General features: G+C 39.6%; 2 protein-coding genes across 15 annotated transcripts in view; one reads left to right on the top strand and one right to left on the bottom strand.

Annotated features, from left to right (window-relative positions):
• The window catches only part of PDE12 (phosphodiesterase 12), a 90,327-nt gene that overhangs the window by 15,757 nt on the left and 62,373 nt on the right, over positions 1 to 12,197 (bottom strand). The window lies entirely within an intron of this gene.
• Positions 1 to 12,197, top strand: part of DENND6A (DENN domain containing 6A) — an 85,181-nt gene that overhangs the window by 56,163 nt on the left and 16,821 nt on the right. For 10 of the 14 annotated variants that reach the window (XM_074032554.1, XM_015446100.4, XM_074032559.1 and 7 more), the window contains 7 exons: positions 6,154 to 6,219; positions 6,301 to 6,365; positions 7,566 to 7,655; positions 10,136 to 10,189; positions 10,290 to 10,399; positions 10,588 to 10,690; positions 11,912 to 11,986. In XM_074032554.1, coding sequence (XP_073888655.1) covers positions 6,154 to 6,219; positions 6,301 to 6,365; positions 7,566 to 7,655; positions 10,136 to 10,189; positions 10,290 to 10,399; positions 10,588 to 10,690; positions 11,912 to 11,986 — 563 coding nt within the window. The remainder of the gene's footprint in view (positions 1 to 6,153; positions 6,220 to 6,300; positions 6,366 to 7,565; positions 7,656 to 10,135; positions 10,190 to 10,289; positions 10,400 to 10,587; positions 10,691 to 11,911; positions 11,987 to 12,197) is intronic. The other 4 variants (XM_074032556.1, XM_074032555.1, XM_005547457.5 and 1 more) reach the window with 1 other exon arrangement.

Genomic DNA, 12,197 nt, shown 5'->3' with positions numbered 1-12,197 from the left:
CATGACAATGGACATTCATGAATTTTCCATTGGAATAGTTGGGATTATAAAGTTATTTTCTAATAACTTTATAATGTACTATGTTTATTTATTTATCTATGAGACAGAGTCTCACTCTGTTGCCCAGACTGGAATACAGTGGCACTATCTCAGCTCTCCCAGGTTCAGGTGTTTCTCCTGCCTCAGCCTCCCAAGTAGCTGGGATTACAGGCGCCCACCTCCATGCCTGGCTAATTTTTGTATTTTTAGTAGAGACGGGGTTTTGCTATGTTGGCAAGGCTGGTCTCAAACTCCTGACCTCAGGTTATCTGCCCGCCTTGGCCTCCCAACGTGCTGGGATTACAGGTGTGACCCACCACTCTCGGCCATTACAGTTTTTTGTTTTGTTTTGTTTTGTTTTCAAAACAGAGTCTCACTCTGCTGCCCAGGCTGGAGTGTAGTGGTGTGATCTCAGCTCACTGCAACCTCTGCTTCACGGGTTCAGGAGATTCTCCTGCCTCAGCCTCCTGAGTAGCTGGGATTACAGGTGCCCGCCACCACGCCTGGCTAATTTTTGTATTTTTAGTAGAGACGAGGTTTTGCCATGTTGGCCAGGCTGGGCTCAAACTCCAGACCTCCAGTGATCCGACCACCCCGGCTTCCCAAAGTGCTGGGATTACAGGCTGAGCCACTGCGTCTGGCCAGCAGCCACTACTTTTAAATCTTGTTCCTTTTGTTATACATAGATATATTTAAAACATGACTTAATAATCTGATTTTATAAGATTTTCTTTCTGGTATATACATGTATCTAAATGGAAGTGTTAGAATCAAGGATAACATTTTAAATAGTACTGTTTACAAATTCTGGACTCAGTGTTACTGAAATTTTTAGAAGCTTTATGAAATAGAGGAAAAAGCAAAGGGCTTCACCTTGGCAATCAGAACTGTGTGCTAATAGGCTGAATATCATTTTTAAGTCTCAAATTTTTTGTCTGCTAGGAGGATTAAACACAGTGCCTGATGCATGGTACTCTGTAAATGGCATGGTCCCCTGCCATTCTGTTACTGTTCTGTCTGAGTATTAATGATAGTTCAGAGAACAACAGTTGCTAGAGTCTTGGATATGAGACGATATGAGAAATTTTTTTAAATCTTAATTTAATCTTGACATTTTCATGATTTGGGCCTACTAATTTAGACTATTAGTTGTAATGTAGTAGACTGCTGATTGTTTTCTCTTTCCAGTGGAAGAAGTCTCTCTGCTAGATGTAGGTAGGAACTTTTGCACAAAATCATTGGTAGAGCAGCATGAGTTGATAAATCTGTTTAAGAAATCACCAGCCGGGCGCGGTGGCTCACGCCTGTAATCCCAGCACTTTGGGAGGCCGAGGCGGGCGGATCACAAGGTCAGGAGATCGAGACCACGGTGAAACCCCGTCTCTACTAAAAATACAAAAAATTAGCCGGGCGCGGTGGCGGGCGCCTGTAGTCCCAGCTACTCAGGAGGCTGAGGCAGGAGAATGGCGTAAACCCAGGAGGCGGAGCTTGCAGTGAGCCGAGATCGTGCCACTGCACTCCAGCCTGGGTGACAGAGCGAGACTCCGTCTCAAAAAAAAAAGAAATCACCAAACTGTTTGCCAAAGTGGCCCATCAGTTTACATTCTTACCAGCAACGTGTGAGGGTTCCTATTTCGTAACATCTTTTCCAACATTTGATGTTGTCATTTTTATCATGGCCATTCTAGAATATTTGAAATGGTGATTTTAATTTGCTTTTCTTATGTTGCTAATGTCTAGTGATAGTGAGCACATTTTCATCTACTTCCTTTCATTCATATATCTTTGGTGAAATGTCTATTTATTTTGCGTTTAAAAAAATTTTTTTTTTGTGATAGGGTCTTGTGCTATTGCTCAGGCTGGAGTGCATTGGCACAATCATAGCTTACTGTAACCTTGAACTCCTGGGCCCAAGTGATCCTTCTGCCTCAGCCTTCCCAGTAGCTGGGAGTACAGGCGTACACCACCACGCCTGGCTGATTTTTAATTTTTTCTGTAGAGACAGGATCTTGCAATGTTGCTGGTCCTGAACTCCTGTGCTCAAGCAGTCCTCCTGCCTTGGCCTCCCAAAGTGTTGGGATTACAGGTGGAAGCCACCACACCCGGCCTGTTAGTTTCCATTTTTTTGATAGTAGCCATCCTAATGGGCATGAGTTAGTATTTTATTGTGGGTTTCAGTTTCATTTCCCTCATGATCAGTGATGTTGAGTATCTTTCCATTGTTTATTGGCCATTTATTTTATTTATTTATTTATGAAACGGAGTCTCACTCTGTTGCCTGGCTGGAGTGCAGTGGCGCGATCTTGGCTCACTGCAACCTCCGTCTCCCAGGTTCAAGCAATTCTCCTGTCTTAGTCCCCCGAGTAGCTGGGATTACAGGCATGCACCACCACACCCAGCTAATTTTTGTATTTTTAGTAGAGATGGAGTTTCACCATGTTGGCCAGGCTGGTCTCAAACTCCTGACCTCAGGTGATCCACCTGCCTTGGCCTCCCAAAGTGCTGCAATTACAGGTGTGAGCCACCGCACCCAGCCTATTTATTGGCCATTTATATATCTTCTTTGGAGAAATGTCTATTCAAGTCCTTTGCCCACTTTTAATAGGATTGTTTGAATGGGTTTTTTTTTTTTTTTTTTTTTAGTTATAAGAATTCTTTATATATTCTAAATAGTAATCCTTATTAGATACATGCTTTGTGAATCTTTTGTTCTATTTTGTATTGTCTTTTTGTTCTCTTGATGGTGTCCTTTGATGCACAGAAGTTTATTTTACCTTATTTATTTATTTTTTGAGATGGAGTCTTGCTCTGTCTTCTAGGCTGGAGTGACGTGGCCTGGTCTTGGCTCACTGCAACCTCCACCTCCTGGGTTCAAGTGATTCTCCTGTCTCAGCCTCCCCAGTGGCTGGGATTACAGGTGTGCGCCACCACACTCAGCTAATTTTTGTATTTTTAGTAGAGAGAGAGTTTCACCATTTTGGCCAGGCTGGTTGAACTCCTGACCTCATGATCCACCCGCCTCAACCTCCCAAAGTGCTAGGGTTACAAGTGTGAGCCACCACACCTGGCCTGTGCACAGAAGTTTATAATTTAATGGTCCTATTTATCGTTTTTTTGTTTTCTTCTTTTTTTTTTTTTTAAGTCTTATTTATTTTTTCCTTGTATTGCTTGAGTATTTGGTGTCATAGTCATGAAATCTCATATATCTTTTAATTTATGAGTGGTATATATCTTGGAGTATTTTTCCGCTTGTTAAGTTAAAAACCAGCCAGGCCCACTGCAAATGCTGTACAAGTTGTGCAACACAGCCCTGCTCAGGATTCTGGCTTTGAAACCTGAGATAGATGTGAGTTCTACAAGGAAAAAAAAAATCTGGCAGGGTCAGTAAAATTATAGAAAAAAGCGTCTTCTTTAGGACCAAGAGGGAAGGCACAGCAGAATTAAGATTTTGCTCTCCTGTGTCCTGAAACTTTACCAGAAACATATATTTAGCGTTAACCTTGCAGAAGGATCATTCCTCCTGATATAAAGGAATTGCTTTTTCTGGATTATACCTAGTTTTAGTGCACCCACATCCTTGGACAAGATGTTCCTCTGTGTCTAGTTATGACAGAGCTAACAACCTGTCTTAATAGGGCACTCATTAATCAGAATGAATGATGGCAGTAACCAACTGGTTCTGGTGCATACCAGGTGAATATCAAGTTTTGTCCATGCTTTAGTTTCTTCATCTGTGAAATGGGCATCATAAATAAACTCTTATTGTGAAGATTAAATGTGATAATTTGTGCAGTGTTCTTGGACCAGAGACTGGCACGGAGGACATCTTCAGTAAATGGTGGCTATTACTGTCCTTACCATTATCTGCAACTCTTTAAGCAGCATGTTCATGCTTCTGTATTTAACTTTTTACTCAAAAGGCCTTTTCTCCTTCCTATGGATAACTTTTTTTTTTTTTTGAGACAGAGTCTCGCTCTGCCACCCAAGCTGGAGTGCAGTGGTGCAATCTCGGCTCACTGCAAACTCTGCCTTCTGGGTTCAAGTGATTCTCCTGCATCAGCCTCCCGAGTAGCTGGGACTACAGGTGCCTGCCACCATGCCCGGCTAATTTTTGTATTTTTAGTGGAGATGGGGTTTCCCCATGTTGGCCAGGATGGTCTCGAACTCCTGACCTCAGGTGATCCACCCGCCTCAGCCTCCCAAAGTGCTGGGATTACAGGCGTGAGCCACCATGCCTGGCCAAGTTTTTCTCTCTCTTATAGGTTCGCTTAAATGCTACCTCCTTTAGGAATCCTAAATACTTTTCTTACTCCTCTTTGGCCAGGACACTCTTCTGTGTCTCATAGTATCTTGTTCATAATTCTGTCCCAGCACCTTTCCCTCTGTATTATCATTTCTCTGTGTCATATTTTGCTGTTAGACTGTGGCTCATTGATATGAGGAATTAGCTGTTTTGTTCCTGTACTGCCAGTATCTTATATTTACTTAATATATACTGAGTCAATGAAAAATTAAGTCTGTGTATCCATGATACTGCTTTTTTAACAAGTATCTGTTTAAAATTATTATTGGGGCAGTTGACACATTTGCAGTATAGACTAATTTTTTTAATCTCTTTCGCTCTTTCCTTTATAGACTGTGTTACTTGGCAGCTTCTTTGCAAGATTGAAATTACAGTTAACCCTTGAACAACACAGGGATTAGAAATGCCAACCTCCTATGTAGTAGAAAATCTGTGTATACCTTTAACTCCTCCAAAACTTAACTTCCAACAGCCTACTGTTGACCAGAGCCTTAGCAATAACATAAACAGTTGATTAACACACATTTTGTATGTTGTTTGTAGTATATACTATATCCTTACAATAAAGTAAGCTAGGGGAAATAAAATGTTACTAAGAAAGTCATGAGGAAGATAAAATATATATTGACTATTCATTAAGTGGAAGTGGATCATCATAAAAGTCTTCATCCTCATAACCTTCGCATTGAGTAGGTTGAGGAGGAAGAGGAGGGAATGGTCTTGCTGACTCAGGGGTGGCAGAAGGAGGAGAAAAAAATCATGTATAAGTGAATATGCACAGTTTAAACCCACATTATTAAATGTTCAACTGTATTTCAAAGTAAAAAGTTTATAGAAATAGCTGTTTTATCATACTACATGCTCTTAAAATTTTTTAGCAATATAAGATTGCAAAGGAAAATGTTCCTTGTTCTTAAAATCCCACCTCCAGATATACCACAATTAGCAGTTTGATCTATGTAACTATTTAAACAAAGGTATTTTGTGAATTTAGAGGCTTGAATTATATTATAATCTCTATAATAATATAATCTCTAGATTGTGTTTCAGTTCTTAGGTTCTTTTAGCCCTTGTGCAGAGAAGAGGGAGGGTGGAGAAAGTCTTTGAAATTAGGTTTGTTCACGACACTTTTAAGTGTGTATCTTGAGGCATTTTTCTGCCCGTTATAAGAGTTGTTTAGGTGTTAGCTTTCTTTGACCCTAAGACCAGGGCCTGCATATACTACACAAGCTATTCAACATAGCAGTCTGCTCAGGAGTCCTGTCCATCTGTGGCTCAGACCTGTGGTTGCTGCACACACCGTTGCCACTTGCTGGCAGTGTAAGTTTCTGTAATGGAAAAGCTGAATTTGAGGAGGCATCAAAAAAAAAAAAAACAAAAAAACCACACACAAACCCTTGAAGACTACATCTGCAGAGTCATTTAAGAATTACTCTGTATTCCATTTATACTTAAAGGGTATTTTATTCCTCTTCAGCACCTAAATTTTCAGTTTTATGTATTTGGCATGTAGATTTTAAATTACAGGTTGAGTGACAAAAAGGGAAAAATTTAAGTAATGATAGATATTAATGAAAGATAAAATATCCATTTTATATAATTTACATGAATTGTTTCTGTACTATTGTAATAATCCAGTATTCTTGTAATCCAGTTTTAAAATGCCAAGAATGAACCCTTAACTTATTAATTGATGTTAAGAATGCTTTAATTATAACATGCTTAAGTAATAAACAGTAGATTATAAAGTTCCAATTTTATAATATGTATGATTCGAATAATTATAAAAATCTTCATGCTGCTTCCTGCAGGTGAAATTCCTAAGCAGGTTAAAGTGAAAAAACTGAAGAATCTAAAGACTCTGGATTCTAAACCTGGTATTGACTTTTATTGATTTTTAAATATATATTTGTATGGTACTTGGGTTTTTTTGTTTACCTTCTTTTCTTTGCTCTTAGGAGTTTATACTTCATATAAGCCATATTTAAATAGAGATGAAGAGATCATAAAACAATTACAGAAGGTAATTAGTTGCTCATATTATTAATTTAAATTTCCTTGTTCAGGTATGTAATATCCACTTAGGCAATATGTCCTTTATGTATACTAATGTGAAATAGGATCTTTTCTTTTTTTGGGGGGGGCGGGGAGATGGAGTCTTACTCTGTCACCCAGGTTGGAGTGCAGTGGTGTGATCTCAGCTCACTGTAACCTCCACCTCCCAGGTTCAGGTGATTCTCATGCCTCAGCCTCCTGAGCAGCTGGAATTACAGGAGTGCACCATCATGCCTGGCTAATTTCTGTATTTTTAGTAGAGATAGGGTTTCACCATGTTGGCCAGGCTGGTCTTGAACTCCTGGCCTTAAGTGATATGCCCACCTCGGTCTCCCAAAGTCCTGGGATTACAGGTGTCAGCCACCACACCCTGCCGGGGTATCTTTTTTGACTCAAAGTTTTATGAAAATCAGGAGACTAAGCTAGCAACAGTATGGGCATGAATTTGGGACTGTAGCTATACATGAGTGTCAGTCTTTCTAGAAACTTGGGAGTTATAGTGAAAAAGCCATAGATTCTACCATGATAGCATCTAACAGTAAGGGATTATAATTTTTTAAAAAATGTAAATCATATAATATAGCAAATATAAAATATTGTCTTTATTTTGAACTCACTTTTTTTTTTTTTTTTTTTTGAGATGGAGTTTCGCTCTTGTTGCCCAGGCTGGTGTGCAATAGCATGATCTCGGCTCACTGCAACCTCCACCTCCCAGGTTCAAGCAATTCTTCTTTCTCAGCCTCCCAAGTAGCTGGGATTATAGGTGGCCAGCACCACGCCTGGCTAATTTTTGTATTTTTTAGTAGAGACAGGGTTTCACTATGATGGCCAGGCTGGTCCTGAACCCCTGACCTCAGGTAATCCACCCGCCTCAGCTTCCCAAAGTGCTGGGATTACAGACACGAGCCACAGTGCCCAGCTGTGAACTCACATTTTCACAGTATGGGATGAACAGTATTCCCTAAGCTAAGAACTCATGTTTTGCTCTGGTAAAGATTATTTTCACAGGATATTGCACAATTAACTTCACATTAAATTACTTCAAGGTGAAGTTCTAGTTTTTTAAATATCAAGTGTAAATGTATATTTACATAGCAGTTGAATATGATAATTATCCATTGTTTTATGTTCCATCACTAGAAAACATTCTCATTATTTCCTCTTTAAGGGTGTACAACAGAAACGTCCTTCTGAGGCGCAAAGTGTCATTCTTCGACGCTATTTTTTGGAACTGACACAAAGTTTCATCATTCCATTAGTAAGTTAATAAAATACATTTTTGCATAATTTAATGATTTGGTGAAGGGTATATAAATGTTTTTCCCACCCTCCAAAACCATATCTTAAGTTGTGTGTTTTGCCAGCCTGGTATATTTGAGTGATTAAAAATAAACCCCTTTGCAAGAGACCTGGATTATTTGTTCTAGTGTTAACTGTTTAGCTTTGGTAAGTCACTCCCTCTGAACCTCAATTTTCTTACCTATGAAATGTGGCTGATTCCACTTTTCCTAAGTATCTTTCAAGACTGTTGTGAATATTAAATGATATACTTTATATGAACTGTTAAGTAGTTACTACATTTTTCACCTTAAAAGAAGATTATCGTAGAGCTTCTGTGATAGTTATCTTGAAAAAAATTTGACATAATGTCTATGAGGCTGTAGCTCCATAATAACAGGGACTGTATCTGTCTTGCTCGTTATTAATTTGCCAGTCTGGCATATGGTAGCACTCAAATATTTATGGAATCAATGACTAGATGATATGGTTATTCTAAGAAATTCAGAAGGATGTCATATTAAAGTATAGGGAGTACCATGATGTGGTCCTACTCTGGAGACTGCATCATAGAGAAACTTTGCACAGTTATTAATATAAAGTAATATATCTGTGAATATTATATAGGGCATCCTGGAGATCTTTGCTGTTATATTTTAGAAAGAAATATTATTTCTTGGTCTATGGATGTCAACTTATTTATTCCATTAAATCTATTTGTTTGAATAAATAAGCTTTTCTGTAGTGCTTATGAGCATGGACTAGGCTGGGCACAGTGGCTCAGGCCTGCTACTTTGGGAGGCCAAGATGAGAGGATTGTTTAAGACCAGGACTTTGAGACTACAGTAGGCTATGATTACACCACTGCACTCCATCTTGGGCAACAGCAAGACTCTCTTAAAGAAAAAAAAAAGAGCATGGACTGGGCGTGGTGGCTCACATCTGTAATCCCAGCACTTTGGGAGGCCGAGGCGGGCAGATCACGAGGTCAGGAGATCGAGACCATCCTGGTTAACGTGGTGAAACCCCGTCTCTACTAAAAATACAAAAACTTGGTCGGGCATGGTGGCATGCACCTGTAGTCCCAGCTGCTCTGGAGGCTGAGGCAGGAGAATCACTTGAACCTGGGAGGTGGAGGTTGCAGTGAGCCAAGATCACGCCAGTGCACTCAGCCTGGGCAAAAGAGTGAGACTCCGTCTCAACAACAACAACAAAAGCATGGATGAAAGTCAAGTAGACCTCAATTCAAGTCTAAATTGTATTAGCCTTTTGAAGAATCTTCAGTTTCCCAATAATACCTACCACATAGGATCATTCCAAGGATTACAAGACCCGCCGGGCGCGGTGGCTCACGCCTGTAATCCCAGCACTTTGGGAGGCCGAGACGGGCGGATCACGAGGTCAGGAGATCGAGACCATCCTGGCTAACACGGTGAAACCCCGTCTCTACTAAAAAATACAAAAAACTAGCCGGGCGAGGTGGCAGGGGCCTATAGTCCCAGCTACTCGGGAGGCTGAGGCAGGAGAATGGCGTGAACCCGGGAGGCGGAGCTTGCAGTGAGCTGAGATCCGGCCACCGCACTCCAGCCTGGGTGACAGAGCGAGACTCCGTCTCAAAAAAAAAAAAAAAAAGGATTACAAGAGATCACGCATGTAAAATGTTGAGTGCATTATCTGGCCTATAGTTACTCAGTAAGGTTAGCTATTATCATTAAGACAGGGTGAAACCCTGACTCAACTAAAAATATAAAAATTAGCCAGGCGTGGTGGTGGGTTCCTGAAATTCCAGCTACCTGGGAGGCTGAGGCAGATAATTGCTTAAACTCTGGAGGCAGAGTTTGCAGTGAGCTGAGATTGCGCCACTGCACTCCACTGCCATGTGCCACTGGGCAACAGAGCGAGACTGCATCTCAAAAAATAAAAATAAAAATAAAAAAAAGGGCTGGGCACGGTGGCTCACGCCTGTAATCCCAGCACTTTGGGAGGCCAAGGCGGGTGGATCACGAGGTCAGGAGTTTGAGACTAGCCTGACCAACATGGTAAAACCTTGTCTCTACTAAAAATACAAAATTAGCAAGGCGTGGTGGTGCACACCTGTAATCCCAGCTACTTGGGAGACTGAGGCAGGAGAATTGCTTGAACCCGAAGGGGCAGAGGTTGTAGTGAGCCAAGATCACGCCATTGCACTCCAGCCTGGGCAACAGAACAAGATTCTGTCTCAAAAAAGAAAAAAAAATGTAGTCCCTTGGTTTACGCAAGATTTAGTTGAATTTTATTTGAAATCTGACTTCCCACGTCAGTCTAAATTTAGCTATATCTGTTGTGGGGAGTGATGGAGTTGTTGCCGTCCATTGAAAGGGCATATGATTAAAAACTTAAAAGACCCATTTCTTTTAAGTAGGTCTGTTTAAATATTTTTGAAGACACTCCTTTTATTAACTTTTTTTTTTTTGGTTTTAGGAAAGGTATGTGGCAAGCTTGATGCCTTTGCAGAAAAGTATTTCCCCATGGAAGGTATGAATAGATTCAAATCTATTTGGGTCCTCTAACTGTAATTAACTTCTGTGAACATATCCACTCCTAATTTCTAAATATTATATTTCCTGTTTTCTAGAGTCCACCTCAATTAAGACAGTTTCTTCCAGAAGAATTTATGAAAACACTTGAGAAAACAGGACCTCAGCTAACCTCTAGAATAAAAGGCGATTGGATTGGACTTTACCGGTTAGTCTTTTTTTCCTGTTTTACACCCATGTGTCGTGCTTTATTTAAAAACAAAACAAAAAACTAGACTTAAACTTATTCTTTTTAAAGAATTCTAAAGTTTGACATGGTTCTCTGAATAGGAAAGGTATTGAGGAAAGGAAATAAGTTATAATCAAACTTTACTTTTTTAAAATGTATTTTTATAGGCATTTCCTAAAGTCTCCAAATTTTGATGGCTGGTTTAAGACCCGGAGGAAGGAAATGATCCAAAAATTGGAGGCACTCCATCTAGAAGCTCTTTGTGAAGAGGTTCGAAAACTGTGTGTTTGTGTAATGATTAACAACTGTTAAAAATAAAGATAATTATGCTTAGAGGTTGAAGATTGTACCCTTTATCCACTCTTTATAAATAGTAATAATGACTAACTTTTCTAGATCATGTGCTGTGTGCCAAGGACATTATAGGGGCTTTATATAGATAATCTCTTTTAATCTTTATAATGATTCTTTGAGGTAGGTGTGTTATGAACTACATTATGGGAAACATTTGGCTTAGAAGTTAAATGACTTGCCTCAGATCACATCCCTGCTAAGTAGTGGAGCCAACAGTGTGCTGGAGTCCACTTGCATTGGCTCACAAGAGCCAACTGTGCACATCTCTTCTCTGTGCACATCTCTTCTCAGCTCTGCGTTCAGTGACCTCAGGTTGGCAGCTTGAAATAGCCTACAGCGGGAGTACTACACCACAGAAATTGGCAAATGCGACAAACCAGAAACCTCTTTTGGAGAACCACTTGTTAAATATTTACCAGCACATTACTGGGTAGAGTAAGGATTCTAATCCAAGAAGCCTAACTCCACATCTTTTGCTGTTACGATGTATTTACCTTTTTTAGTGAGTATTAACACTTTTAAAAATGTGGACTGATTTGTTTTTTATGTTCTGTATTACCAGGCTCTTTTAAACTACTTACGAAAATAAAAGGGGATAGTCTTACTTTCATTTATATTTAGCTTTAAATGCGAGGCGTGCTAGCCTCAGTGATAACTTTCTGCTCATAAACTCCCAGTGACTGTGGCTTTGAGAAAAGGAATTTGATGAATGCACCTGCAGCACAAGCCCAGGAAGAGCTTATCTGAAAACATGAAGTTTACATCCAGTAGTAAATTCATGTTCAGTTCTCTTGATTTGTTAATAAATGTTCCTTATAAATTAGTCACTACTTAGTGGCAGTGGGGGTTACTATTACAGTTTGAGTTGCAATTTTGTTTTTCTTGCTTGATCTAAAAAAGCCACCTCAGTACATTTTGTTTTGCTTCCAAATATGAGACAATTATTCTGGCTAATGCAGAAAATTAACAGTTATTAGAATATTATGAGAATTATTCTTGCACTTAATGCTATATCTGGGATAAATACTTTGTTCTCCTTTTCCTTCTTGTCTTTCCTTCACAGTAGCCTTACCTATTGAAATAGAGGTTTGAATATTATTTTGAGAATTTACTGATTTGGGATTTTATTTATTCTAGGACTTACTTCTCTGGATCCAGAAACACACAGAAGTAGAAACAGTAGACCTTGTCTTGAAGCTGAAAAATAAGCTGGTATGTAGCCAAAATAGCCAATGATTAAATTGACTTCTCTGTGAAGATATTTTCCTCTCATGTGAGCTGACAACCCATGATAGTTCACAGAAGTAACTTTTTAAATGAGAGGGCTTGAAATTGGTCAATTGATGGTAGGTATTGCTGAAAATACTTGGTCACTGAAACAGACCATAATGATGCCATATTATTCTAACGTTATCTACATAGA

The sequence above is a fragment of the Macaca fascicularis genome, chromosome 2 (assembly GCF_037993035.2).
Source record: "Macaca fascicularis isolate 582-1 chromosome 2, T2T-MFA8v1.1".
Classification (NCBI taxonomy): Eukaryota; Metazoa; Chordata; class Mammalia; order Primates; family Cercopithecidae; genus Macaca; species Macaca fascicularis.
This window is presented reverse-complemented; position numbering and strand designations above follow the sequence as displayed.